The sequence below is a fragment of the Oncorhynchus clarkii genome, chromosome 4 (assembly GCF_045791955.1).
Source record: "Oncorhynchus clarkii lewisi isolate Uvic-CL-2024 chromosome 4, UVic_Ocla_1.0, whole genome shotgun sequence".
NCBI classification, from domain to species: Eukaryota; Metazoa; Chordata; class Actinopteri; order Salmoniformes; family Salmonidae; genus Oncorhynchus; species Oncorhynchus clarkii.
In genome coordinates, this window is record NC_092150.1 from 11,474,825 (window position 1) to 11,501,699 (window position 26,875).

General features: G+C 43.6%; 1 protein-coding gene across 2 annotated transcripts in view; it reads right to left on the reverse strand.

Moving 5' to 3' along the window:
- Nucleotides 1–759: 759 nt before the first annotated feature.
- LOC139406431 (dual specificity protein phosphatase 8-like) overlaps nt 760–26,875 on the reverse strand; it is an 89,236-nt gene continuing 63,120 nt past the window's right edge. The window contains exons 1-5 of one of the 2 annotated variants that reach the window (XM_071149002.1): nt 20,420–21,098; nt 6,923–7,083; nt 6,620–6,779; nt 5,288–5,411; nt 760–4,904 (exon numbers count right to left, since the gene is read on the reverse strand). In XM_071149002.1, coding sequence (XP_071005103.1) covers nt 3,689–4,904; nt 5,288–5,411; nt 6,620–6,779; nt 6,923–7,083; nt 20,420–20,558 — 1,800 coding nt within the window. In that variant the 5' untranslated portion in view covers nt 20,559–21,098 and the 3' untranslated portion in view covers nt 760–3,688. Of the gene's footprint in view, nt 4,905–5,287; nt 5,412–6,619; nt 6,780–6,922; nt 7,084–20,419; nt 21,099–26,875 lie in introns of those variants that run through there. The other variant, XM_071149001.1, reaches the window with a different exon arrangement.

A 26,875-nucleotide genomic window follows, 5' to 3' on the forward strand; every position in this document is an offset into this window, starting at 1 on the left:
GCCTCCGCCTGCTTTCATGGCAGGCTTCTGTCTCCTGCCATAATCTCTTCCCACATCCAGTATGTCCTCCACTCCTGGCTTTCCTCCTGGGCACGCTGCTTGGTCCGTTGTTGGTGGGATCTTCTGTCACAATTGTTATAATAACTAGACCAAAGCGCAGCGTGATCTGGGTTCCACATCTTTTTATTACTCTGTGAAACTCACAGCAAAACAAAACAATAAACGAACAAACGAAACGTGAAGCTGCTATAGTGCTCACAGGCAACTATACAAAGACAAGATCCCACAAAACACAAAGGGGAAATGACTGCCTAAATATGATCCCCAATCAGAGACAACAATAAACAGCTGCCTCTGATTGGGAACCATACCAGGCCAACATAGAAATATAATTCACCTAGATGACCCACCCTAGTCACACCCCGACCTAACCAACATAGAGAATAAAAAGCTCTCTATGGTCAGGGCGTGACAGTATGGCTTGGTTTTTATCCATATGCCAGCCTGTATGGCTTGGTTTTTATCCATATGCCAGCCTGTATGGCTTGGTTTTTATCCATATGCCAGCCTGTATGGCTTGGTTTTTATCCATATGCCAGCCTGTATGGCTTGGTTTTTATCCATATGCCAGCCTGTATGGCTTGGTTTTTATCCATATGCCAGCCTGTATGGCTGTTTTGTCCTGCAATTATCCCATGTGGACCACCAGCCCAAGACGGACTCACCTAAAACCAAAACCAAAACAGAGACAGAGAACAGTTCATATTTTGTTATTTTTGTATTTTTGTCTCATTTTCACAAAACATGTACAAGGAAGGAAAAACCTGAGGTATTTTGCGTCAAGCAGCCTAAGGTATCAGGATTTTATTTAAAAAATGTACCTAAATTCAATATTCTTAGATACCTTGCTATTTACACAACATAACATCAATAATAATAATAATAATACATCAAAACCAACAATTATAGCAATCGGGACAGCCTGCATCTTCTCTTAACATGTTTTAAAATGAATTATAACATCTTTTAAAAGTAAAGAGACTAGAAGGAAAGCCTCAGAGAACTGAACACAGGAAATCCAGGTCTGACCTTACAGCAGCACAAAGGTATAGGTCAAAGGTCACAATAGAGAAAAGCTAACCAAAGGAAAAGAAAAAACACATATAGGTACATCATAAATAAATAGACAATCTCGCACCAGCAGAGCAATAGCATTAATTTATTAACTTCTGAATCACGTTCTAGTTTCATCCCTTCCGTTTTGTTTTTATCAAACCTTTGGAAAATAAGAGAGTGAGAGCGACAGACTGATAGAGATAGTGAGGGAGTGACCTGCATTGTGCTGATGTGCAAGCAATTGTGTACCCTGCACCAGGCTTGGCTCACTGAAAGATCCCCTGAGAACAAACAAAAGGTGGTGGCATATCTTTGTGTGTGACTATATGTGTCTGTGTGTTTATGTCTGTGTGTGTGTATGTGTGGAAGGGATTTGTTTCAGCTATGGGCTTCTCTCATATCCCAACACAGTTTAGTTCTGTATGTGTGTGTGTGTATATTTGGAAACTAGCCAAAAGAGTGAGTTTAGCAGTGTGTTAGGTGGATGTCTCTAACATTGTCAACTGTGTGGATCTACTTGCATATACCGGTAGTTGTTGTCATGAGCCCTGGAGAAATCAACAGTCCTTCCTACAATAATTCTGCTCTTTAGTACTGGGTTGAATAAAGTTCTTCATTCTCGCTCACACACATTAACCGTCTCCCAGGAGATGCACTAACTGTAAGAGCCCCCAATCACAATAAATAACATCTTAATTACACTCAACTGAGTGAACATAAGATGATGAAAACACCTATTTTTTATGTATTTTCAACCACAAATATGTATTTTCAACATCTTGTCAATGTAAATTCAAAGTTTTCATGCTCATAGGGACTGTTCTTCACCATACCACACATCTGGTGATGTCACCAGAGGTAAGAGCAGGGGTGAGCAAACATTTTGGCTCGAAGGCCACATCAGGATTTAGAAATTCAACTGAGGGTAACACAGAAGATTTGGGAACCGATTTGTTTGTCAAAATCAATTTCGGGGCCAGAAAAAGGGCAGTTATTTGAAAATATACAGGTGTATTATAATTTCTACAAAACATTCTATCTAGTTTTAGACATTTAAGTGTGGCCTAGAGTCGTTTTTAAACCCCAAATAGTAATTTAGCCCCCATTTTGTTAGTTGTTTTTACTGAAACCTCCCATGGGCCGGATTGAATGAGCTGTAGTTTTCCCACCCCTAGGTTAGAGGGTGTTGGTACCCTCTTAGGATGTGGATGGGATACTTGTTTTTGAAGAGTAACAGAAAAGTGCATTTCAACGTCAGATGAAACCCAAAATACATCACTCTTCCTCCAAACAAGGAACAGCACATATTGCTTGCTTGTAGTTTTGTGTGCATGAGTGTGTGTGTGTGTGTGCATGAGTGTGTGGTTGTATGTTTTTAATAAATACCATACAACAAAAACTGAGATTAACAAAGGAAAGGAAAAAGTCCACAAAACATTCTATTATTTCTCATTACCAGAATGAACCGATCAAATAAATTACAACCAGAACTGAGATTTTTTGTTGTTGATTAAAAGTCCATTAAAATCGCTATATATATATTCATATAGTATATATAGTATTTGTCTGTCTGTCGCCAGCCACCCTGGAGCATGCTCTGAGAGGCTGGGGTGGAGTATACTTGGGGGGTGTGGAGTGAGACATGCGAGTACTGAACTCCACTACAGAGAGGGCGTAACTTAGACCTAACTCCTCTCCTCCCCACCGCCCCAACAGTCACGTCACACTGTTAAACACTGGAAACAAGGAAGCAGACGAGTATTGCGGGAAAATACAATGCCAGTCTTTATCAGTCACTGTGAGTCCTCTTAAACTGCAAAATCTTTGTAAACCATGTTGGGCTGACACGCCAACATGGAGGATTCGTCATTGTTTTGATGCAGTACCACCGGTATAGTCTCTTAGGACAGTCTGAATAGTCTCTCTCTGCATTGTGCTGTGGTGCATTTCTGGGGTACAGAGCTCTTTCTAAGTCTTTGTAATGAAAGGAGGGGCAGACTGAGGCATGCTGGGGATTGTGGTTCTCTGGGGCTGAAGTCTTTGAAATGAAGGGAGGGGCGGACTGAGGCATGCTGGGGATTGAAGTCTTTGGGAGGAAAGCACTTGGCTATGTCTCAAATGACACCCAATTATGAAAATAGCACTATACTTTTGCCGACTTTTGGTCAAAAGTAGTGCACTATATGGGTGATAGGGTGTTTGAGATTTGCCCATGGATCTGTTCTTCTTGAACTGACACCACACAGAGGAAATAGTTCACAGTTCATAGTTCAGTGTCAGTGACCTATAGTCTCCGTCTTTTCCCGTAGTTGTTCTGTTCAGAGCTTTGGTTGGTAGAACTGTAAATGTAACCTAGGAAATCAACAGCCTGCTGAACCCCATGTCTAGTCCAGGAACACTAGCTAGATAAGGGACTCCCGGAATCTCTCTGGTGTTTCTGTCTTCTCAGAGTTTGAGTCTTTAACACGGTCTGTTTGGGGAGCGTAAATTTCCCCCCACTGTCCTCCCTCCTCCTTCAGGTCCGTTTCTCCTCCTCCCTGGGTGGGCCGGTTGTGGTCAGGAGTGCGGTTAGTCAGGACACCTCGATGATCTCCATGCTGCCAGAGAAGCTGGACTGCTTCCCCATCTTCTCCAGCTCCTCCCGGGAACGCGTATCTGAGATGCCCTCCTCGAACTCCATCTGACAGCTGCGCCGCTTGAACTGCTTCTCGGTGCTGTTGGAGGCCGTCCCGTTGGCGACGGTCGTTGAGGAGTCCCTCTGTAATGACGATGATGACGACGATGCCCTTTTGTCCCGCTGCACTTTCTCCCGTAGCCGCACCCCCTCGCTACAACCGAACGCCACGTATGCAGAGCTGCTTCCGAATCGCACTTCCACCCCTCCTCCTCCATCTCCTCCAAGTTCCATCCCTCCTTCCCCTACCTCTTCAGCCCCGAAGTACCAGGGGGCGTCGGCAGTGGGGGTGACAGGTGTGACTGGGGTGGTGGCCTGGACTGTGTCTCTGTGTTTGGTCCACATGGTTCCGGACTCTTTGGGGGGCAGAGAGAGAAGCATGGAGCCCTTCAGGCTCTCGTCTAGGCTGGGGCTCTTGTGAACGGGCAGGGAGCGTCCCAGAGTCAGACTCAGGGACTGGGGGTGAACCGGGGAACTGGTTGTGGATCCAGATCCAGGGCTGTGCTTGGCTTTCCTCCTGGGCCTGGACGATGATGGACCTCCAGAACGAACGCCCCCCTCACTGGGACCCCCAACGTCGAGACCTCCGATGCTGCCGCCGCACCCCGGGGAAGGGAAGGGCGACTCAGCCGAGCTGGGGCTGTCTGGGACAGGGGAGAACTGAGGGCAGACACCATTGACAGGGGGACTGTCCAGCTTACATAGCTTGGGCACGTCTTCAGAGTGTGTGGGCGCTGCCAGGCGCAGGCAGTGGGGGCTGCTGGGGGAGTAGACAGACTTGATGTCCAGGGAGAAGGATCGCTTCAGCCGGTTAGTGTCCAGGATGCGCTCGGCCGACAGGTGGAGGCCGTTGAAGCCCTGCTGGAGAGAAGTCGGCGAGGGGAGCTTCGGTTCTGGTGGGGTCTGGGGCTCTATTGATGAAGAGTCATGGTGACCATTGACTTCTGACCCTGAGCTGAACCCGTTGACATCTGAGCCCTGGGATTGACCTTTGCCCTCTGAGGTCTTGTCGTCTGACAGCGCCTGGAGGAGCCGCAGCCCCTTCTCAAACTCCAGGAGCTGCCCCAGGAAGTTGAAGTTGGGCGATATTGAAGGCCGTCGGTCCTTCACAAACCTGGTCAAGAGGAAATAAGAGGGCAAAATGTTAGTTCCAGTTAGAGTTGGGGCTCCAGATGCAAAGTAAAACAAAATAAATACTTTGTAAAGTTCTTCTAAGTTACTTCCTGTTTAAACCTAATATTCATCGTTGGGTTGCGTGCATTTAAGTAGCAGGTTACCCCCGAATGAACTGGTGTGAACTAACTGCCATACAAAAGATGATCCTATGCAATGATCTCCAGACCTGTACACTAGTTCCTCTGGCAACCAGAAGAATGGCATTTCTCAAGACTGGGGGGTACAGATGAGCGTCTAGCATTTCCTCAAACACTGAGTCCACTTTTTAAAGATGCTGCAACTTAAGCTCCGCTGGCGGAGAGCGTCGGGTAGAGAGTGTACCTGTAGGCATCATCCGATGACAGGCCCATTGTCTTCATGATGTATGCAATGGCGATGGTTGCCGAGCGTGAGATTCCAGCCAGGCAGTGCACAATGACTCTGCAGTTTGACACCTTGGCTTTGTCTGTGGGAGGGGGGAACAAACACATGTGAACACACACGGCTGTACACAAAACCCAGGAACAGGATTAGTTAGAACAGAGAGTCTTCTGGGAGAATGAAACACCCATCGAATTTGATTAGTTAGAATAGAGAGTCTCCCGGGAGAATAGATGGGTTAGCTGACAACGTCACGAAAATGATGCACACGCTTCAATGGGGCAGAAGGCTGTGTGTTACGGTTCTGGACGGCCAGATAGCTGGCAACAATGACAAGAAACTGGCATGTGGTGAAACGTAAGTGTCTCGTTTCAGCTCGTTTGATTGTGTTCTTGATACCATGTCTTATTTTGAGGTGTTATGACTGACTGACACATCTATGCTAATATGGCTCAAATTTGCTAGCTAGCAAGCTAACCAACAACTGTGTATTAGAGAGACAAGTGCTCATTGTGCAACTATTTATGTTTTCAACAAATGTTGGAGACTAAATACAGTTGCCATGTTAGCAGCGATCTAAGCCAAGCCGTCTGTTTGAACCATAGCTCTGCACGCATCGGCTTTGTTGCTAAACAACCAACCCGTCTATGGAACACCCATAGAAGACCAACCACCTCTTCAGCACAGGGGGTCGTCGTCATCACGATTAACCTCGCTTTGGGAGTGTACCACTTGTGAAAACAAGGAGGGTGATACATTACAATATTGTGATATACTGAATATGAGGTCTGTTTCACTATGCTGTATGACAATCTATTATTTCATCTTTAATTATCCAGGCCAATCAGTTAAGAACAAATTCTTATTTACAATGACGGCCTACCCCGGCCAAACCCTAACCCGGACGACGCTGGGCCAATTGTGCGCCACCCTACGCGACTCCTAATCGGTTGTGATACAGCCTGGAATCAAACCAGGGTCTTTAGTGATGCCTCTAGCACTGAGATGCAGTGCCTTAGACCGCTGAGCCACTCAGGAGCCCAAATACACTGACATACACCACTCCTGCTCAGGTTACTACTACTAATGCATATTCTGCATATACGTGCATATATGTGGTCCCCTGTAGCTCAGTTGGTAGAGCATGGCGCTTGTTACTGCCAGAAAGGGGGTTCGATTCCTGGGACCACCTATACATTTAAGCATGACTGTAAGTCGTTTTGGATAAAAGCGTCTTCTAAATGGTATTTATTATATTCTCTGCACATGCAAAGACACACAATCATGACTTACCGATGAATTCATTGGTTTTCTCCAACCAGGGCAGTAGCTTCTCACAGTAGTTGTCATTGACAGGGATCCGCATGAAGTGGCTCTCTCTGATGAAGTCAGGCTTGGGACAGGTGTTACTGGCATTCAGCACGTACGTGATGCCATTCTGAACCATCAGGTCCTACAGACAGACAGAGAGACACACATGCAGACAAGGGGACTGTTAGAAAAGGCAATAACAGAGAACAACAACATCAAAGTTAACGCTTCACTGTACTTCCTTTCCTCTCACGTTCTACTTCCCCTTGACTGCTACGGGCTTACCTTGTTGAGGACGTCTTTCTGTGATCCCAGGTAGAGGTGTGGTAGGATGCGTGTGGGGCCTACGTTAGCTACAGGCAGACAGGGCTGGGATATGCTCATAGGCAGAGCTGGCTTGCTCTCACAAAGCCCGGGGAAACAGGAGGAGAATGCAGCAAAGCCCCCTAAAGGAGAAAAAGAGAGAGACAGAGAGGAAAGGTCTGTTATACTCCAAATAAATACAATTCCCGAAAAGTTTGGGAGCTACTGCTCATACACATACAGAACTCACAACTCCAACACAGGAAACTGCTTGACGTTAAATTTTCCCTGTTGTCAAGTGGAAGTCTACACACCCCTTGCATAGTTGTCACATTTTCCTGCCTGGATTAAATTATATTATTTTTCCTACTGATCTGCATAACTTGCTCCACATTTTTTAAGTGAAAGAAAAAGTATTTTCATGTTTTATTATTATATAATTGTTTATTACTCTCCCTGACTGTGCACTGAATCCCCTTACATTACAGACTTGTGTTTCAACAACACGGCTGAACCATTTCAAACTGTGTACATGCATAACCGTTGGAGCTAGATTGTGGGTTAAGGTTTCTGCTCCCAGCTCAGTAGGAAATCGTTCTCTGCTGCACTCTGGGAGATAGTTTGGCTGCTGGGCGGTGAGGAATGTGTGTGGCTGGCCCTTTAAGTGCAGACGGCTCCACTTTGGCCTGTGTGTGTGTTAAAGACCGTGTGTGTGTGTGTGCGTGTGTGTGTGTGTGTGTGTGTGTGTGTGTGTGTGTGGCTCTGTTTCCTTCATGAGCTCATGTCCTGTAGCAGAGCATTGCGTCAGGGCTGGGGAATTAGAGAGGCCACAGGTGCAGGGCCAGCACAGAGGCCCAGTAACATCCCCCTGACAACCGTGCAGTACACACACACCACCACCTGGGGCGGCAGGTATCCTAGTGGTTAGCGTGTTGGGCCAGTAGACAAAAGGTTGCTAGATCAAATCCCTGAGCTGACAAGGTAAAAATCTGTCGTTCTGATCCTGAGCAAGGCAGCTAACTGACTTGTCTAGTTAAATAAAGGTTAAATAAAGGTTAAATAAAGGTTAAATAAAAAAAATAAAACACAGATGCGCAGCGCACACACAACCGTGCAGTACATACACACGACCGTGCAGTACATACACACGACCGTGCAGTACATACACACGGCCGTGCAGTACATACACACGACCGTGCAGTACATACACACGACCGTGCAGTACATACACACGACCGTGCAGTACAAACACACGACCGTGCAGTACATACACACGACCGTGCAGTACATACACACGACCGTGCAGTACATACACACGACCGTGCAGTACATACACACGACCGTGCAGTACAAACACACGACCGTGCAGTACATACACACGACCGTGCAGTACATACACACGACCGTGCAGTACATACACACGACCGTGCAGTACATACACACGACCGTGCAGTACATACGCACGACCGTGCAGTACATACGCACAACCGTGCAGTACATACGCACAACCGTGCAGTACATACGCACAACCGTGCAGTACATACGCACAACCGTGCAGTACATACGCACAACCGTGCAGTACATACGCACAACCGTGCAGTACATACGCACAACCGTGCAGTACATACACTAACCACAGACATTCATACAGCAGCACACAAACATAATACACATTTGCTCACACTCCCTTTCAAAATCTGACTAAAACACACACTTACTCTGCATTACCACGGTTGTTTAACTTCTAGCTGGATGGGATGAGAAGGGGAGAGAAAATGACCTCGCCAGGTGAGGGAAGGGGTGAGTGAGGGAGGAATGAAAAGGAATGAGGCAGGGAAGAAGGAGTGCTTCAAGGAAACCCTGAGCCCCAGCAGAAGGATTAGAACCTAATCTAGGTTCAGTCCTGTCTGACCCTATCTGGGCTACTGCCAAACACACACACGCACGCACACACCCAAAGACATGACATCACCCTGCTAAACTAGCACACACAGGACACGACATAGCCTAAAGGTGTAACACACACCAGGCTACAACACAACACCCTTTAACTCCACACACACAAAGCTGTAAGTAAGCACTTTGCTAGTAATATATAACTGGCCCTGTAACCTCAGTTTCTAGTAATATATAACTGGCCCTGTAACCTCAGTTTCTAGTAATATATAACTGGTCTTGTAAGCTCAGTTTCTAGTAATATATACAGTTGAATTCAGAAGTTCACATACACCTTAGCCAAATACATTTAAACTCAGTTTTTCACAATTTCTGACATTTAATCCTAGTAAAAAGTCCCTGTCTTAGGTCAGTGAGGATCACCACATTATTTTAAGAATGTGAAATGTCAGAATAATAGTAGAGAGAATGATTTATTTCAGCTTTTATTTCTATCATCACATTCCCAGTGGGTCAGAAGTTTACATACACTCAATTAGTATTTGGTAGCATTGCCTTTAAATTGTTTAACTTGGGTCAAACATTTTGGGTAGACTTCCACAAGCTTCCCACAATAAGTTGGGTGAGTTTTGGCCCATTACTCCTGACAGAGCTGGTGTAACGGAGTCAGGTTGGTAGGCCTCCTTGCTTGCACACGCTTTTTCAGTTCTGACCACAAATGTTCTATGGGATTGAGGTCAGGGATTTGTGATGGCCACTCCAATACCTTGACTTTGTTTTCCTTAAGACATTTTGCCACAACTTTGGAAGTATGCTTGTGGTCATTGTCCATTTGGAAGACACATTTGCGACCAAGCTTGAACTTCCTGACTGATGTCTTGAGATGTTGCTTCAATATATCCACATTATTTTCCTTTCTCGTGATGTCATCTATTTTGTGAAGTGCATCAGTCCCTCCTGCAGCAAAGCACCACGAAAACATGATGCCCCTTTTTCCTCCAAACATAACGATGGTCAAACAGTTCTATTTTTGTTTCATCAGACCAGAGGACATTTATCCACAAAGTATGATCTCTGTCACCATGTGCAGTTGCAAACCGTAGTCTGGCTTTCTTATGGCGGCTTTGGAGCAGTGGCTTCTTCCTTGCTGAGCGGCCTTTCAGGTTATGTCGATATAGGACTCGTTTTACTGTGGATATAGATACTTTTGTAACTGTTTCCTCCAGCATCTTCACAAGGTACTTTATTGTTGTTCTGGGATTGATTTGCACTTTCTGCACCAAGGTACGTTAATCTCTAGGAGACAGAACGCGTCTCCTTCATGAGCGGCATGACGGCTGAGTGGTCGCATGGTGTTTATACTTGCGTACTATTGTTTGTACAGATGAACGTGGTACCTTCCGGCATTTCAAAATTTGTCCCAAGGATGAACCAGACTTGTGGAGGTCTAGAATTAATTTATTTAGATTTTCCCATGATGTCAAGCAAAGAGGCTGTGAGTTTGAAGGTAGGCCTTGAAATATATCCACAGGTACACCTCCAATTGACTCAAATGATGTCAATAAGCCTATCAGAAGCTTCTAAAGCCATGACTTTCTGGAATTTTCCAAGCTGTTTAAAGGCACAGTCAACTTAGTGTATGTAAACTTCTGACCCACTGGAATTGTGATACAGTGAATTATAAGTGAAATAATCTGTCTGTAAAAAATTGTTGGAGAAATAACTTGTGTCATGCCAAACTTGCCAAAACTATAGTTTGTGAATAACACATTTGTGGAGTGGTTGAAAAGCTAGTTTTATATCTGGCCCTGAAACCTCAGTTGCTAGCAATATATAACTGGCCCTGTAACCTCAGTTTAACCTACAGTGGGTATGGGTCTGAACCCAGAGCAAATTCTGCTGGGCTGAATATGGGTCGTGGTGGAGTCAGCGAGAGCAGAGGGTATTCTGACCCAAAGACAGATAGACAGAAAGGCAGACAGACAGACGGCTATATCTGGTGCCTGTCCCTTTAAGACCAGAGAGCAGAGGAGGAGAGAGGAAAGGAGGAGAGAGGAAAGGAGGAGAGAGGAAAGGAGGAGAGGAGGAGAGAGGAGAAGAGAAGAGAGGAGAGAGGAGAGGAGGGCCTGCCTGTATCCAGCTATTAATGGCAACTGGCAGAAAGATGGCATCACCTCTCCACATGCAGCAGACAGGGAGAGAAAGATAAATAAATAAATGAAGAAAGAGAGTGAACGAGAGAGACAGAAAGAGTGGCTCTTGTTATTACTAAGGGAGTCCCTCTTTCCTCAATTAGCACACTTTGTTTCAGCAGGAGTCTATGATATATTCCTCATTCAAAACCCTTCCTCCACATGTAAAGGTCTTTATTCACACAATACAACTCCACATAAACAGGAAAAAAACACTTCACGTAAGTTACATGTCACTTTTCATTACAGGAGAGTTGTTGAGAGGACAGGGTCAGCATGGGATATTCTGACAAACTCCCTTCCTCTCCTCAGGTACAGAGAGCAGAGATGAGGAGTCAGGATTGTGTGCCTGCATGGGTCTATTGAGGCCTATAACGTTTCAGTAATATTGAGTCAACACCCATCATCACACACACCACTGGGATGTCCAAACGTTTACAGTGGTCCTGTGCTGTGTTCTTAGTCACCACTGATAACACACAATCTCCCCGTCATCGTCGCTGGTCACCTGGCCTTCAGAGGTCATGTTGCTATGGCAACAAACGTGGGATGATGTGGTTGACCGTTGTTTCTATTGTCCCCGGGGTGCTGTCACTATGGAAAAACCCCACCAAGAGCACGCAAATATATTGTGCCCTCATACACACACACACACACGCATAGACACTCACACTCAGAAAGTACCCAGAGAGACATGCACTCACATCCCCCAAAACCACCGGATGACACATCTCTCCATTTCAATCCAAACACATCACTGAAAATACCCTGTCACATACTGAGGCCCAGCTGTCTGATGAGATGACATCAGAAAGTCAACTGTCTGTAAGCGCTGAGATCACCTTTAGTCTTATGACCAAACACAGTCAGACACCAGGCTTGCATCCCAAAATGGCACCCTATTCACTATGTAGTGCACTACTATTGATCAGGGCCCAACTCTAAAAAACGATGGGCTAAAAACAGACAGTGGACAGAGCACGTTATTTTGACCCAGCCAGTTAGGTTGCGTGAATAACCCAACATGTTGGGTTGTTGGGATTAACCAAACATAGGTTAATTTAACCATCAATTTGGTATTTTTTACTTTCATGCTATGTTGACCTAGCAGCTGGGTCTTTTTTTTGTATAATCCTTAGGTTATTTTTAGGAGGTGTGGCTTATTAGGGACTTGGCTTTCAGCTAGATGTTATTGGCCACCCATGAGAATAAATGTCCTATATATATATATATATATTATTCAGATTGACTTTTGTGTTATTGATTCTTGTCTTTTTGAAACCAGGCTGTTGGAGGAGAGAGCCCAGGCGTGGCAGGGGAACTCTGGGTCTTTGCTTTTCCTTATGTCTTTACTTTTGTTAGTATGTTTAGTTCTTGTTAACTTGTGGTAGCTTTCTTAGTTTTTGGCTCTAGTTGCTTATGGTTGTGTAGGGTGGCCCGGTATAGCAAATTGTTTGTTACCTTTTAGCTGGGATGGCTTTTTGGCCGGCTATCTTGCTAACTAGCTTTCTGGTTAGTCTAGCCTGCTAGCAGTTGGCTAACTTGCCCCTCAGCTTGTGTTAGCTTACTGTTCTCTCTCTGCGTCAACAATTTCTTCCTGTTCTCCTTTTTGCCTAGCCAGCTTTAGCTTTCTTGTCAAGGTATCTAAGTGTTGGCAGCTGTTAGTTGTATTGTTTGTTAGTTTTCTAGCCTGCTAGCTTGCTAATTGCTGTCTAGCTTAACTTAGCTCTCCTGTATCCTCACTCTAGTTCATTGTTTGTCAGCTATTATCTGTTTTAGATTTAGCCTGCTGGCCGGCTAGTTTTGCTGGTTTGCTTGAGTTGAGTTTGTTGATAGCTTACAAGATGGCGAGCCTCGGCCTGCTAGCCTCCTCATCCTGCTAGCCATAGCCTACTAGCCTTTTAGCCTAATATAGCCTAACCCCTTTTCAGCTCGTTGTACCTTCTAAGACATTTGGTTATTCATAGTGGGCCTGCATCATGTCAGACTCCAAGCCAGGCATGAGGAAGCACCACAGTGTGCGGTTTCTCTTGAAACTTAAAGATGGGAATCCACTGGATTTGTTCAGAGAATTCTCCAGAAAGTTATTGCAAAATACCCTTAAATTCAATCCAGGTGTTATAAACTGCATTCTTGGGTTGACTTTAGCAAATAGGTTCGATGTGAGTTTCCAGACAGCAGCTCTGTTGAAAGAGTTCTAGACCAGGTATGAAAAAAAACTGTGGAGAGGAGGCCACTACTAAGGTGGTGGTCATCAGAATGTTCAAAGAAACAGTGAGTGGGGAAGACACATGCTTTTGGCTGAATAGAAATTGTAAAGTGACAGGTGCACCTGAAAAGGTAAGAGATGCTGAAGGCATCTGGAATTTCAATCCAACAAAGAGCAGCTCTATAAGGTTTTGGGGGCTTACACCTGCCCTCGGTAATGGTGTTGGGAGAGATCCAGGGCTTCATACAACCAAGGTTATGTAGGAAGTGTGGAGAGCAGGTGGTGTGCAGGGGACTGGGCCACTCCTTGGACTGCTGGAACCACAGAAAGTGTAATCTCTGTGATGAGGCTTTTCTCTACAGAGATTGCCACCAAGTATACTCAAAAGGCACCCAAGGGTGGCTCTGGTGTAGTGAGTACTGAGCAGGGGTTAGTCATTATTGTTGATGTGGTGGAAGTTGCAGGTGAGGAAATGGAGGCAGGAATTACCGAAGTTGGTGTGCTGGGAGGGCAGGTTGGGAGGTTGGTTCCTCTGAGAATAGACCAAGAGTCTTCCTCTCAAGCTCCCCCAACACAGTTTCCTTTTTAAGCAACATCACTTTCCCTGAAAACACCCCAAACTTACTGTCTCTTCAGACCATTCTTGTGGCCTCCACCCGTGCCCATCCCCAAATCACAAAAGGTTGATTGAGCTTCAGAAAAGGGGAGAGGTGATAGAAGTGACAGGTGGCACGCTTGGTGACTGGGCTCCATGTTGTTGCTGGGGTATGAGAATGGGTGTCTCCTGACCCTGATCCTGAACCTTGAAAATGTATTATTGCCATTTATTATGTGTTTTTTCCTCTCTCCTTTGTGTTTGATCCCACTCCAGGCAAAGAAGCTGATGGAGGGACAGATCCTGGCACCACCTGGTGGTAGGAGCAGTGCGATGCGGCTTGCTCATGGACTGGGCTCCAGGCTGTGTTGTTGGGGTATGGAAAGGGCCATCACAGGCAACCAGAGGGGACAAATGCAGTGTTGTCTTGAGGTCACACACTCAGATGGCACAATCCATTTTTTACTTTGAAAACCAGAGTGTCGGTTGTGATATGTGTGTGTTCAAATGGGATCTTGTCAAACGTCTCCTTCTTAATGAACCTCTGTGTAGGGTTGGCCACAAATGGTTACATCGCGCCAACATCCTGCAAGGTTTGGTCTGTACTGCTTGGCCAAGCCGGTCAGAGGTATATCCTGGATAACCACCCAGGAGCCCCTCTCGACCAGTGGCTGTCGCGTGTCCGGCACTACAGTCAGAGACCACTGCCACTAGAAACCAATGCAAGTATGCTGTGCCTGCTAGCAGGGGAGGTCTTACCAAGAACATTGCTGCTGTACAGGGGGAGCCAGAGACCCTTTTCAACGCGGGACTCCACCAAGCTCTGGCTCACCCCCTCCAAATAACATGGAAGCCCTGCAGACCTCCACAGACTTGCTGGTTTGGATGCATGTGCCGACATTTGTTGACACTGCTTATTTAGAATGTAATGTGAAAATGTAAATGAGTTTGTTAAAGAGTCTATATACATTTTTTTAAATGCAATTATTTATATACCTTATTGCCTAGTAAGATATATGACTTAATATATCCCCACAATGGAATTTTCTTGGGTTTTTAGGGAACTCATACATTTCCTTAAGCATCATTGAAGCTATAGAATTTAATGTTCAACCTTAACATGTGATAACTATGCAACAGAACAGATGAACAGGAATGACATTTATTCTCAAGGTTGGCTATAACTATCTGAATGCCACACCCCTACTAAACTACAACTCGTCTTCTGATCTCACCCGCTGGGTCGTATCTCAACAACCCAGCACCGATAGATGGATTATCTGACAACATCACCAAAACGATGCCCATGCTTCCATGGGGCAGAAGTCAGTGTGTTGTTGGAAATCTGGATGGCCAGATTGTTAGGAAGAATGACAAGAAACCGCCATGTTGGGAATCGTAAGTGGCTTGTTTCAGCTCGTTTCCTCTTGTTCTTGATATCATGTCTTGTTTTGAATGATTTCATGTTAATGCTAATATGGCTCAAATTTGCTAGCTAGCTAACCAATAATTGTAACGATGTCTACAGCACTGCATCTCAGTGCTTGAGGCGTCACTACAGACCCTGACAACCGTCCGTGATTGGGAGTCCCATAGGGCGGCGCACAATTGGCCCAGCGTCGTCCGGGTTTGGCCGGTGTTGGCCGTCATTGTAAATAAGAATTTGTTCTTAACTGACTTGCCTAGTTAAACAATGTATTTGAGAGGCAACAAGTCCTCATTGTGCAAATGTATTTATGTTTTCAATAAACAGAGACTAAATATAGCTTGCATATTGTCAATAATCGAAGCCAACCCCGTCTGTTTTGCCACCTATTTGCGCACGCGTTGGTTTTGTTGCTAAACAACCAACCTGTCTATAACCCAGCACCCAGCATCAATACCCCAGCAGTTCTTCAAGAAAAAAACCCAACTAAGTGACCCAACGCCTACAATTAGGTCAAGCAAGTGCAGCTCAAACTGTCGTTTGAGGCTCCTGCTCCTTTTAGTTTCAAAACAACTGTTCTAGGACCAGTTGCCCGTTCCCCACAGTCTCACCTTCACCATTATGAACTGAATAGCCAAACTGACCCTGGTTGTTGAGTAGCCATCCACCTTTCAGTCTATGCATGGTAAACAACCCACTGGAAAGAGGGCGTCACAATGGGCCCACCAGCCAGCACAGACTTCCTATTCCCCCCCACATCCCATCTCCACTGTCCCAACACTCCACAGATTATATCATGTATTTTGTTCTCTCCTCTCTCTGAGCGGCCAGGCCCTCCCTCGTTTACCGAATGGTCTCTCTCCCCTTTTTATCTTTTCTTCTCTCCCTCCACAGGGCACCCAATCGGGAGAAGTAGGGTAATGTACACAAATCAATACAATCTAAAAATGCTCCACATATGAATGAATTTCATAGAGAAATACATGTTTACAAGAAGTGTATATCAACATATTTCAATGTATTGTAGAAAGAAATGGAAAGCTTGTGAGGAAATGGAAAGCAAGTTCATGAGGACAAATGATCCCTGTTCGACACAGAAACACATGGATTGTTTGTTGCCATAATTTGGAAGCAGAAATGCTTTTTCACCAACACCAATCACATCCTCCATTGCTACAAACACTGTCTTCTGGTGAATTTTCCTTTATTTAACTAGGTAAGTCAGTTAAGAACAAATTCTGATTTACAATGACAGGCTACCAGGGAACAGTGGGTTAACTGCCTTGTTCAGGGGCAGAACGACAGATTTTTACCTTGTCAGCTTGGGGATTCGATCCAGCAACCTTTCGGTTACTGGCCCAAAGCTCTAACCAGAATTGGTGAGTTATGATACAAGGTATGTTTGTATGGCCTGAAATTACTGAGATATTGACTGAACAGAGAGAGAGAGAGAGCCTGTCTGTAACATTACGCTGTTGGTACTATTGACTGGCCCTCAATACCAGACCCCTCTCTGTGTGTTTGTGTGTGTGTGTGTGTGCATGGGTGTGTGAGAGGCTTTCAGCTGCATTATGCCTTAATGGAGGGGAACACACACATGCACACACACACGCACACTCCCCCTCTCTTCTCCATCCCGGGGGCATTGATTTGCCTGAATGACTGCCCTCCCTCCATCCCTCTCTTCTATCGCTCATATGGGAGAGACATGACACCATCCTCTGTGCCCCTCCAGCTGTCCCCTGTGCTCTGTAGGGGACATTAGCATTTCAATGTGTCTCCCCCACCGCTATGACATCATTGCACACATGCCCCACTCCACTCTACTCCACAAAGAGTCTGCTACAGCAGCAGGGGGCCTGAGGGTAGCCACTCAATCAGCATGTTACAAAGAACACCACAATTGCAATATAGAGGATTGAAGGGCAACCAGTATCTGTTTGTGCCTATGTTTATGTTACGGTAGATTTAGCATGTGGCTAACAGATCTATACGTCAGTATGGTAGCGTTAGCATGTGGCTAACAGAGATCTATACGTCAGTATGGTAGCGTTAGCATGTGGCTAACAGAGATCTATACGTCAGTACGGTGGCGTTAGCATGTGGCTAACAGAGATCTATACGTCAGTAAGGTAGCGTTAGCATGTGGCTAACAGAGATTTTTTTGTTGAGTTTTATTTCAGTATAAATGGCAGTTAAACTGAATTGTGTGTACATCAATATATTTAAGAAAAAGTCCATGCCAATACATGTATTAGCTAATCTAGATCCATATGTTATGGTAGCGTTAGAATTTAGCTATGTGTGTTTGAGTGTAAATAGTGAGGCTGGTTTGCAGCAGCTAGGCAGCTAACCTTCTGAGGGCAACACAATCTAAAAATAACCACTAACAACACCTCTATTCTCAACAGGTGACGGCAAACATGTGATTTTGTCTCTCTCTGGGCTAATCTGCCCATCTGCCTTGAAGCTGTGGTGTGAACACATGCATACGAGCACGCAATGTGCAGTGTGAACAGGACCAGGTGTTGGGCTAACTGCACTGAACCAGCTCACTGCACTGAAACACATGCATACTATACTCTGATGCAGTATACACACTCTACAGCACATCTATACACACAGCAAATTGGCCAGTGTTACCTAGTGTTGATTTTTAGGATTGTTTTTAATATCTAAGTTTTTGCATGTTCATTGATTGACTGATTAATCTTATTCTATATAAAGATAAATAACATACATTTTTCTAAACTAATCCAATCAGTTAGTTAGATGTATTGCACCCATTACTGAAATGGTTTTGACAGTCATTCTGAATGCAGGTTGCCTGTGAATATACATTCCAACTGTTGGATATCCTAACTCTGACTGGATTCCAAAAGGAATCCAGTCTTTTTTGGAAGTACTTAAGAGCATGCTGCAATGAAGATGTGTAAATATTATTGTAATGTCCTTAAACCCAACACTGAGTGACCTTGTTTGAGTAACAGACTGCTTTGCGTAAGACTATATGAGGTGTTATTGCATAACACATTGGTGCAAACTATATCAAATCAAATCAAATATACACTTCATAGTGTTAAAAAGACTATATGAGGTGTTATTGTGTAACACTAAGTGTAAATTACCTAACACTGACAAAGTGTAATAGTGTCAGCACTGAGCACAGTGTTAATTTAAAAATGAAAAGTGTGGACCTGTGTAGACACTGTCCCAGTGTTGATTTAAGACTGAAAAGTGTGGACCTGTGTAGACACTGTCCCAGTGTTGATTTAACACTGGATCATTTGCTGTGTATATAGTTAGACATACAAACACACGTTATGTTGGAAATACACAAACTGTACAGTATATCAATGCACACTGTGCACCACACACATTTTGGAAATGTAACACTTCGTCTTCTGCTGTGTGAAAGGTGTAACATAGAACACCTGGCTTCACACACTGCCGATGCAGAAGAGACGGAAAGATAAAATAGAGTGGGAGAACCAGAGAGAGCGACAGAGGGAAGGAGAAATGGGCATTTGTGATAGTTTTACATGTCAATGACCACAGGTGAAGAGAGCGTGAACACTAACCCGCACGACACTGGGTCAATTGTGCGCTGCCTCATGGGTCTCCCGGTCGCAGCCGGCTGTGACAGAGCCTTGACTCAAACCAGGATCTCTAGTGGCACAGCTAGCACTGTGATGCAGTGCCATAGACCACTACGCCACTAACTGTATTAATCAACAGTCTGATACTGTATAAACTGAATACAGTAGATTACCGTAGAATGCACAGTAAAATACCATACCTTTGTTTTACAGCACACTAAGACCTGTCATTCCAACAGTCAAACACTGTACAATGCACAGTAAAATACTGTACATGTGTTTTACAGTATTAATTATGTTGCATTGTGAAAAACTGTTGTGGGCGGGGAAAGAGTCTATGGCTCATTAACATATTTTATACCGTGCCTTGTAAGAGGCTTTATTTGTTGAACCCGTGAGTACCACTGCAGAATACAGTAATATACTGTATTTTAGGAATTCTTCAAACCTTGTCCTGAAACTCTACAGTAGCTTACTGGCCAATTGTTGCCAGTGATTTACTGTAATTCAGAATACTGTTCAAAAACCTTTTGGTATTGTTGTTTCTCACTCATTAACACATTTTTATGCATGTCTTGAAAGAGGCTATATTAGTTGTGCCTGATAATGAGAGTACTGCATCAATTTAAGTGATATGTGGTAGTGATTCCTACCAATTAAATGTCCATAGGGAACAGATCAAAGTGGTAGAAAGTCACAAACCTTTAACGGTTGAGCGGCTAGCCATGTCCTTTTGATCTGCTCTGCCCGGTAGTATTGACGTTTTAGAATCCTTTGTTAAGGCTTAAAGTGGAAGTGATAGAAAACACCATACATCAGTTGGCATAGTGTAATATATAATTAAATATTCACTGTTAGCAATTACTGATTTTATTTTTGAACAATTCAACAATAAAGTACTATAATGCTGTTTTGCTATATACATTTACTGCAGCATGCTGTAAATGATGGTGCCTTGTTGAGAATTAATGTGGGCAGAGAAAGAATTGCTGGCTCATTAACATATTTTAAGGCTTGCCTTGTAAGAGGATATATTTGTTGCACCCATTAGTGAGAGTCCTGTACCAATGTAAGTGATATGTGGCAGTAGTTCCCTGACACCTAAATGTATGTAGGGAAAAGGTCAGAAGTGTAAGATTAAATAAAGGTAAAATAAAAAAGTAGAGGTGAAAGTATCTTTTAACTCTAGATATGCAAGCGATAAATAACAGATTATTCATCAATTCAAAATGCCTACAGCCATGCTGCTTGCTATAATCCCTTATAACTACAGTAACATACTGTAGACAACAATGTGTACTGTTTAATGCTCACTTTTACTGTATTGTACTGTGTTTCATTGCTCTGGCATTAAGTTACCGTGAATACTGTAAATTAGATTACAGTAAAACAATTGGTACCGTAAAATGGATTACAGTGTCTGTACTCACTGGCCAATTGCTGCCATTATTATATAGGAAATGTTTTAAAGTGTACTGCAGCGCTGAGCTCTCTGTCATCTCTTTCTCTCTCATCTCTTTCTAACCTACTGACACCCCTTCCCAGACTGGGTCAGTACACACCTCGTAGCTCCCTCCCCTCCTTGGTCCTGCGGACTCTGATCTTCAGCCTCCTGTCTGACTCCTGCAGGACAGGCCAGAAACAGTCCTCAGCCGGGGCTATGACCACGTCCAGAGGCATCACCCTCAACACGCTCAACATACACGCGTTCTAGTGCACTCAGATCGGGAACACACTGACTGCCGTCCAGACCAATGGAGTCCCCCACGAAAAAGTTAGCAGAACGGCTAAACAAACAAATCACTTGTTCCGAAAAACTTCAGAGGGAAAGCCGGTCAGGTCTAAAATTCCACACTACAAAGTCCCAGCTGTCACTACTCCGACTGGTGGTGACCAAGTCCAAGTCCAAACTCAGATCCCAAAGTCCAAGGAGGGAAGGAACCTTAGTCCCCGAACTCAAGAGAACGGACGGAACCCACTTCCAGAAAGTAAACTACTCCCAAACATCTGTAGATGTGCTGCCCACAAGTTCCACAAGTCACTTCTAGAACTCATTCAGTTCAAATCCACCAAGAATCATATTTTTCCTATAATATCTACCAAAGCCATAGAGGTCCAGTAGTATTTTGAGGAATAATGAAAGGAATAACTATGGAGAGAAGAAAGAAGAAAGAGAGTACATGTCTGTCTGTCTGTAGCTGCTACTGAGTGTGTCTCTCCGTGCCTTCTCTCCGTGTGTGTGAGCCCACAGGCAGAAGAGCAGTACCCTATTGTTGTGCTGTTTGGCTCTCCCCGTCTCTCATTCGCTCACACTTCTCCCCCTCCCTCCCTGCCTGCTTCCCTCTCTCTCTCCCTCCCGCTCCTCTGTGTAGAGGATGACGTAGTTGTTCTCTCTCTCCTCGTTTGCTCGCCCGGGGGGGTGAATGAGCTCACTTGCCGTGAGCTCAGACTCTGACCCTGCCCTTCCCCTCTCCCCTCCTCCCTCCCAGTCTTCCTCCCTCACTCCCTCCCTCTCTTGTGGAGCCAGTGCTCCGTCATAGCTAATGTCTAAGGCATGTAACCGCATTCCTTACTCACCAGACAAATATGTGGTCACCTCAGGGGCCTAGTGAGCTGGAGCAGGGAGACAGCAACTATTGCTCTATGTGTTTTAGCAAGATACACACTGCATCTCTGTGTGTTTGTGTTCAATTAAATAGTTTGTGATTTATAATGTGCAGTGTGTATACAACAAGTAGATGACATCGCTCCCTCTGAAACACATCACTCTCTGCCTTTGTAAAACACACACTCAATGCCTATGTGTGCTTAATTAAATACGGTATGTTTTCTGATGTGCAGTGTGTGTGTGTGTGTGTGTGTGAGTGTAGATGGGTAAAAATGTTAAAAGCAGACATTGAATATCCCTTTGAGCAGGGTGAAGTTATTAATTACAATTTGGATGGTGTATCAATACACCCAGTCACTACAAAGTTACAGGTGTCCATCTTAACTCAGTTGCAGGAGAGGAAGGAAACCGCTCAGGGATTTCACCATGAGCCCAATTGTGATTTTAAAACAGTTACAAAGTTGAATGATTGTGATAGGAGAAAACTGAGGATGGATCAACAATGTTGTAGTTACTCCACAATACTAACCCAAATGACAGAGTGAAAAGAAGGAAGCCTGTACAGAATAAAAATATTCCAAAACATGCATCCTGTTTGCAACAAGACACTAAAGCAATACTGTAAAAAATGTGGCAAAGAAATGAACTTTGTTCTAAATAAAAAGTGTTATGTTTTGGGAAAATCAAACACAACACATCACTGAATACCACTCAAGCATGGAATTTTGAAACATGGTGGTGGCTGCATCATGTTATAGGTACGCTTGTCATCGGAAAGGAATAGGGAGTTCTGTGGGATAAAGAAAATGGAATACAGCTATATGAACAGGCACAACCCTAGAGAAAAACCTAGTTCAGTCTGCTTTCCACCAGACACTGGAAGAAAAATTCATCTTTCAGCAAGACAATAACCTAAATCACAAGGTCAAATCTACACTGGAGTTGCTTATCAAGACAACATTGAATGTTCCTGAGTGGCCTAGTTACATTTTTGACTTAAATCGTTTTGAAAATCTATGGCAAGACTTGAAAATGGCTGTCTAGCAATGATAAACAATCAACTTGATAGAGCTTGTAGACTTTTAAAAATAGTCATGGGAAAATAATGTACAATCCAGGTGTGCAAACCTCTTAGAGACGTACCCCAAAAGACTCAGCTGTAATCGCTGCCAAAGGTGCTTCTACTGACTCAGGGGTGTGAATACTTACAGCATGTAAATTAGATATTTCTGTATTTCATCAAGAAATTAGCAAAAAATATCGAAACATGTTTTCACTTTGTCATTATGGAGTATTGTGTGAAAAAAAAAAATTGTCCATTTTGAATTCAGGCAATAACATAACAAAATGTGGAATTAAGTCAAGGGATATGAATACCTTCTGAAGGCACTGTATGAATACTTTCTGAAGGCACTGTATTATGTGTTGTGCAGTATACAGCATGTATTGGAGTGTGTGAGTATTTAATTCAATTCAAATAACTCTTATTTCCTGGGAGGGAACTTCATGTATGGTGAAGAATGGTACAAACAAGACATATAACAACATAGAACACAAAAACATGTAGGCTTCAGTATAAAGGATTAGACACATTCTATGTAATCCCAGGGTATATCCACATATATACAAATACAAATACAAACTTCAATAGAGTTAAGTAGTTTAATGGATGTTGGCACAAAACTAGATGCTGCTCTCTTAGATTTGAATGGGAGATCTTTATACCTGGGCCTGGAGGGTAGGGGGCTATGCTGGTCTATACCTGGTTATTCAGTGTGTGTGTGTTATGTCAAACGCTATTTGTTCCCCCTTCTTCCTCACTCGTTTTTGTAAATGTCACTGAGGGGTTCCTGGCTTGCTCCAATGATCTTCCTACTGATTCTTAATAACCTGTCCAATTGGTTCTAACTTGTGTTCCCTAGAGCACCAAACCAACAGAAAATATTAAAAGCTAACATGGATTCTAAAAAGCATTTATAAAACGCTTGGAGGATGGATCGGTGTTTATTAAACTTCCTTCCACCTCCAAAGAAAGAACACAAAAGTATTTAGCCCCTTTCTGATTTTCTCAATTTTTACATATTTTTTATAGTGAATTATCAGATCTTCAACCAAAAACGAATATTAAAATAAAGGGGACCTGAGTTTACAAATAACAACAACAAAAAATATTTTTTACATTTAATGAACAAATTTATGCAACACTCAATTCTCCTGTGTGAGAAAGTAATTTCCCCCTAACACACAATAACTGGTTGTGTCACCTTTATATGCAATGACTGCAACCAAATGCTTCCTGTAGTTGTTGATCAGTCTCTCACATCACTGTGGAGGGATTTTGGCTCACTCTTGCATGCAGAACTGCTTTAACTCAGCGACATTTGTGGGTTTTCAAGCATAAACTGCATGTTTCAAGTCCTGCTGCAACATCTCAATTGGGATTAGGTCTGGACTTTGACTAGAACATTCCCAAAACTTCAAATTGGTTGCTTTTGAACCATTTTCATGAAGACTTGATTGTGTGTTTAGAATCATTGTCTTGCTGCAGGACCCAGCTGCACTTCAGATCACAGACGGATGGCCTGATATTCTCCTGTAGAATTCTCTGATACAGAGCACAATTCATGGTTCCTTCTACAAGTCGTCCAGGTTCTGAGGCAGAAAAGCATCCCCAAACCATCACACTACCCCCACAATGCTTGACCGTTGGTATGAGATTCTTACTGTGGAATGCAGTGTTCGGTTTTCGACCAGACATAATGGGACCCATCTCATCCAGAAAGGTGACTCAAGTTTGCCAAAAAAGCACCTGGAAGCTGCTGGATGATCCTCAAGAATCTTGTAAGAATGTTCTATGGACAGATGAGTCAAAAGTACAACTAGCGGAGTGGAACTATCCTTCCATGAAGATGCATGATTTTTCAGAGAACGCATAGAGCCCTGAGGTGATTATGTCTTTCATACCATGGCTATAATTTAACACATTTGCCACTAGAACTGTGTTTATTTGCCTGTAGAATTGTGTTCAACATCTATTGAAGTAGCTAGACAGTTTACTTGGTAGCTACAGTAGTTGGCTTGGTAACCAAACAAACAGACTTCCTAGTTTAACTAACCAAACCATCTGTCCTAGCTTGTTTTTATGAAAATCCAATTCAACAATGTCAATAATGTTTTCAATTCAACTTTTGCTCAAAGATAGAACATGTAAGAATTAACTATAGCCATTGAATTCTATCGTGCAGATATACCGTTGTGAAATAATGCAGACTCTAGAATGCCCTTCAAGTCAATCAGAAACGAATATTCAACAATCACATGGTATAATGAGTTTTGAATTCCAGTATGGGTAGACCATCTTGTGTGTGTGTGTGTGTACAAGATCTCGTTGTTTTACCAACTTGACTTCAGATTATGACGTTTATCCATGTTTCTCCAAACGTCATATTTCAAAGTGTTTTTGACACCCTGACTGCTCCTGCTCAGCATCGTTCCGTTTCCCAAACATCACATTTCAAAGTGTTTTTGACACACTGACTGCTCCTGCTCAGCATCGTTCCGTTTCCCAAACGTCATATTTCGAAGGGAAACGGTTAATAAGGGTTAAGGTTTGGGGAAGGGTTAAAACATTAACTTTAGGGATAGGGATAAGTATAAGGATAGGGATAAGTATAAGGATAAGGATAGGGATAGGGTAAAGGGTAAAGGGTAAAATATATATAACTAAGGGTCTATCACTGGTATTGAACATGCAACCATTGGATCTGGAGTCATGGGATTATGCCCATCTGCCTTAGCAAAACGCAAGCCAACTTGATAGCAATAGCACTCACTGTTGCCCCTAATGGCAAGTTCTGAAGGCATTTCCTGACGTCCTCCGGACATGTCAGACGCCCAATTTTGAACGATCTGCCTGTTCCGGCTCTTGTCTTAAGACACTATGTTCTCGCTCGGGGAGCAGTGAGAAAGAAAGAACACACACACACACACACACACACACACACACACACACACACACACACACACACACACACACACACACACACACACACACACACACACACACACACACACACACACACACACACAATGCCTTACTATGGTATGACAAACATGTAGGCTAACCATAGAAATAGAATCCACCCATTATGCCATTATTGCTTTGAATGGGGAGGCACGTTCTATAGATTTTATTTCTATGGGCCAAATGTCCTCACACTAAGCAACGAGGATTAGCTGCTCTGTTTTAGGAAGTGAAAATCTAAACAATCACTTTGATCATCAAGTTAAAATTGAGTTATTGTCACCCTAATCTTACGATTATCTAGATTATCTTTATAATGTCAACGGCAATCATTTTCTTCCGGTATGATCACAGAACAATTGTAAAATATACTACATTGTTGCAGTAAAAATGGTTAACTGAATTAGCTACATTGTAAAGTCTTGTTTTTAGCCTCGTAATGGTTGAGGTTTGGATTGGGAAGGGCAGACTGATCCAAGATCTGTGATTAGAGGGAAGTTGTTATTCCTATAACTCTGTGAGTGAGTGACTACAGTGGTGGAACTAGCAGTAGGCCAACATCTGTGGTCCATGATGGTCAGAGAGAGAGGCAGAAGAAGTAGGTCATTTGGAAATAAGCGCTGAACCCTGCCATGTAGCTCAGTTGTTGTATGCCTTTTAAGATGCTTTGGATGAAAGCATCTGCTGAATTCATCTTCTTGATGAATCATCACTAACTCACACATGAACGTACTGTACGTACACACACATAGCAATGCTTTCTAAGCCCTCAATTACAAATACCTATCCACCCGTCTGGAAATCATATCAATCTCATTTGTCAACACAGGTGTGGCACTCCCTAGAGGCCATATTGTGTAACTATTGTCATTATTTAAAGCAAGCATAAATTGGCTTTTAGTGTCCAGTAAGTTCCTGTCCATTTCTTTTGAGTAGCCAACTACGTGACCATCAGTTGGTAAACTTCAATGGGGTTTGTTGTCCTCTCTCCCTTTCCTCCCCTTCCCCTCTCCTCCCTCGTTCACTTCTTCTCCCCTTCACCTCACTTCCCTCCTGTCCCTGTCTCCTCCCCAGGCAGGATAACAAGGCCCCGAATAGCAGGTCTTTAATCAAGGAATTGCAGACAGGGTGTTAAAAACAAAAGGGGAACATTTTTATTTACTGCACACGTATGCCTGCCAGGTAAATAATAGGTGTGCTGGCCACTCTGACCCACCCTAATGGCTTTTGTCTAAACCATTGACATTGTCAAGCCAAACATGGTTTGCATGACAGTAGTTCCATAAGGACTGAGCAATAGAGCAAATCAGACTGGCACCAAGGCTAAATATAACCAGGACTGGTAATGAAAAACTCCTGGCCCTACAAGTAAAGTAACAAATAGGA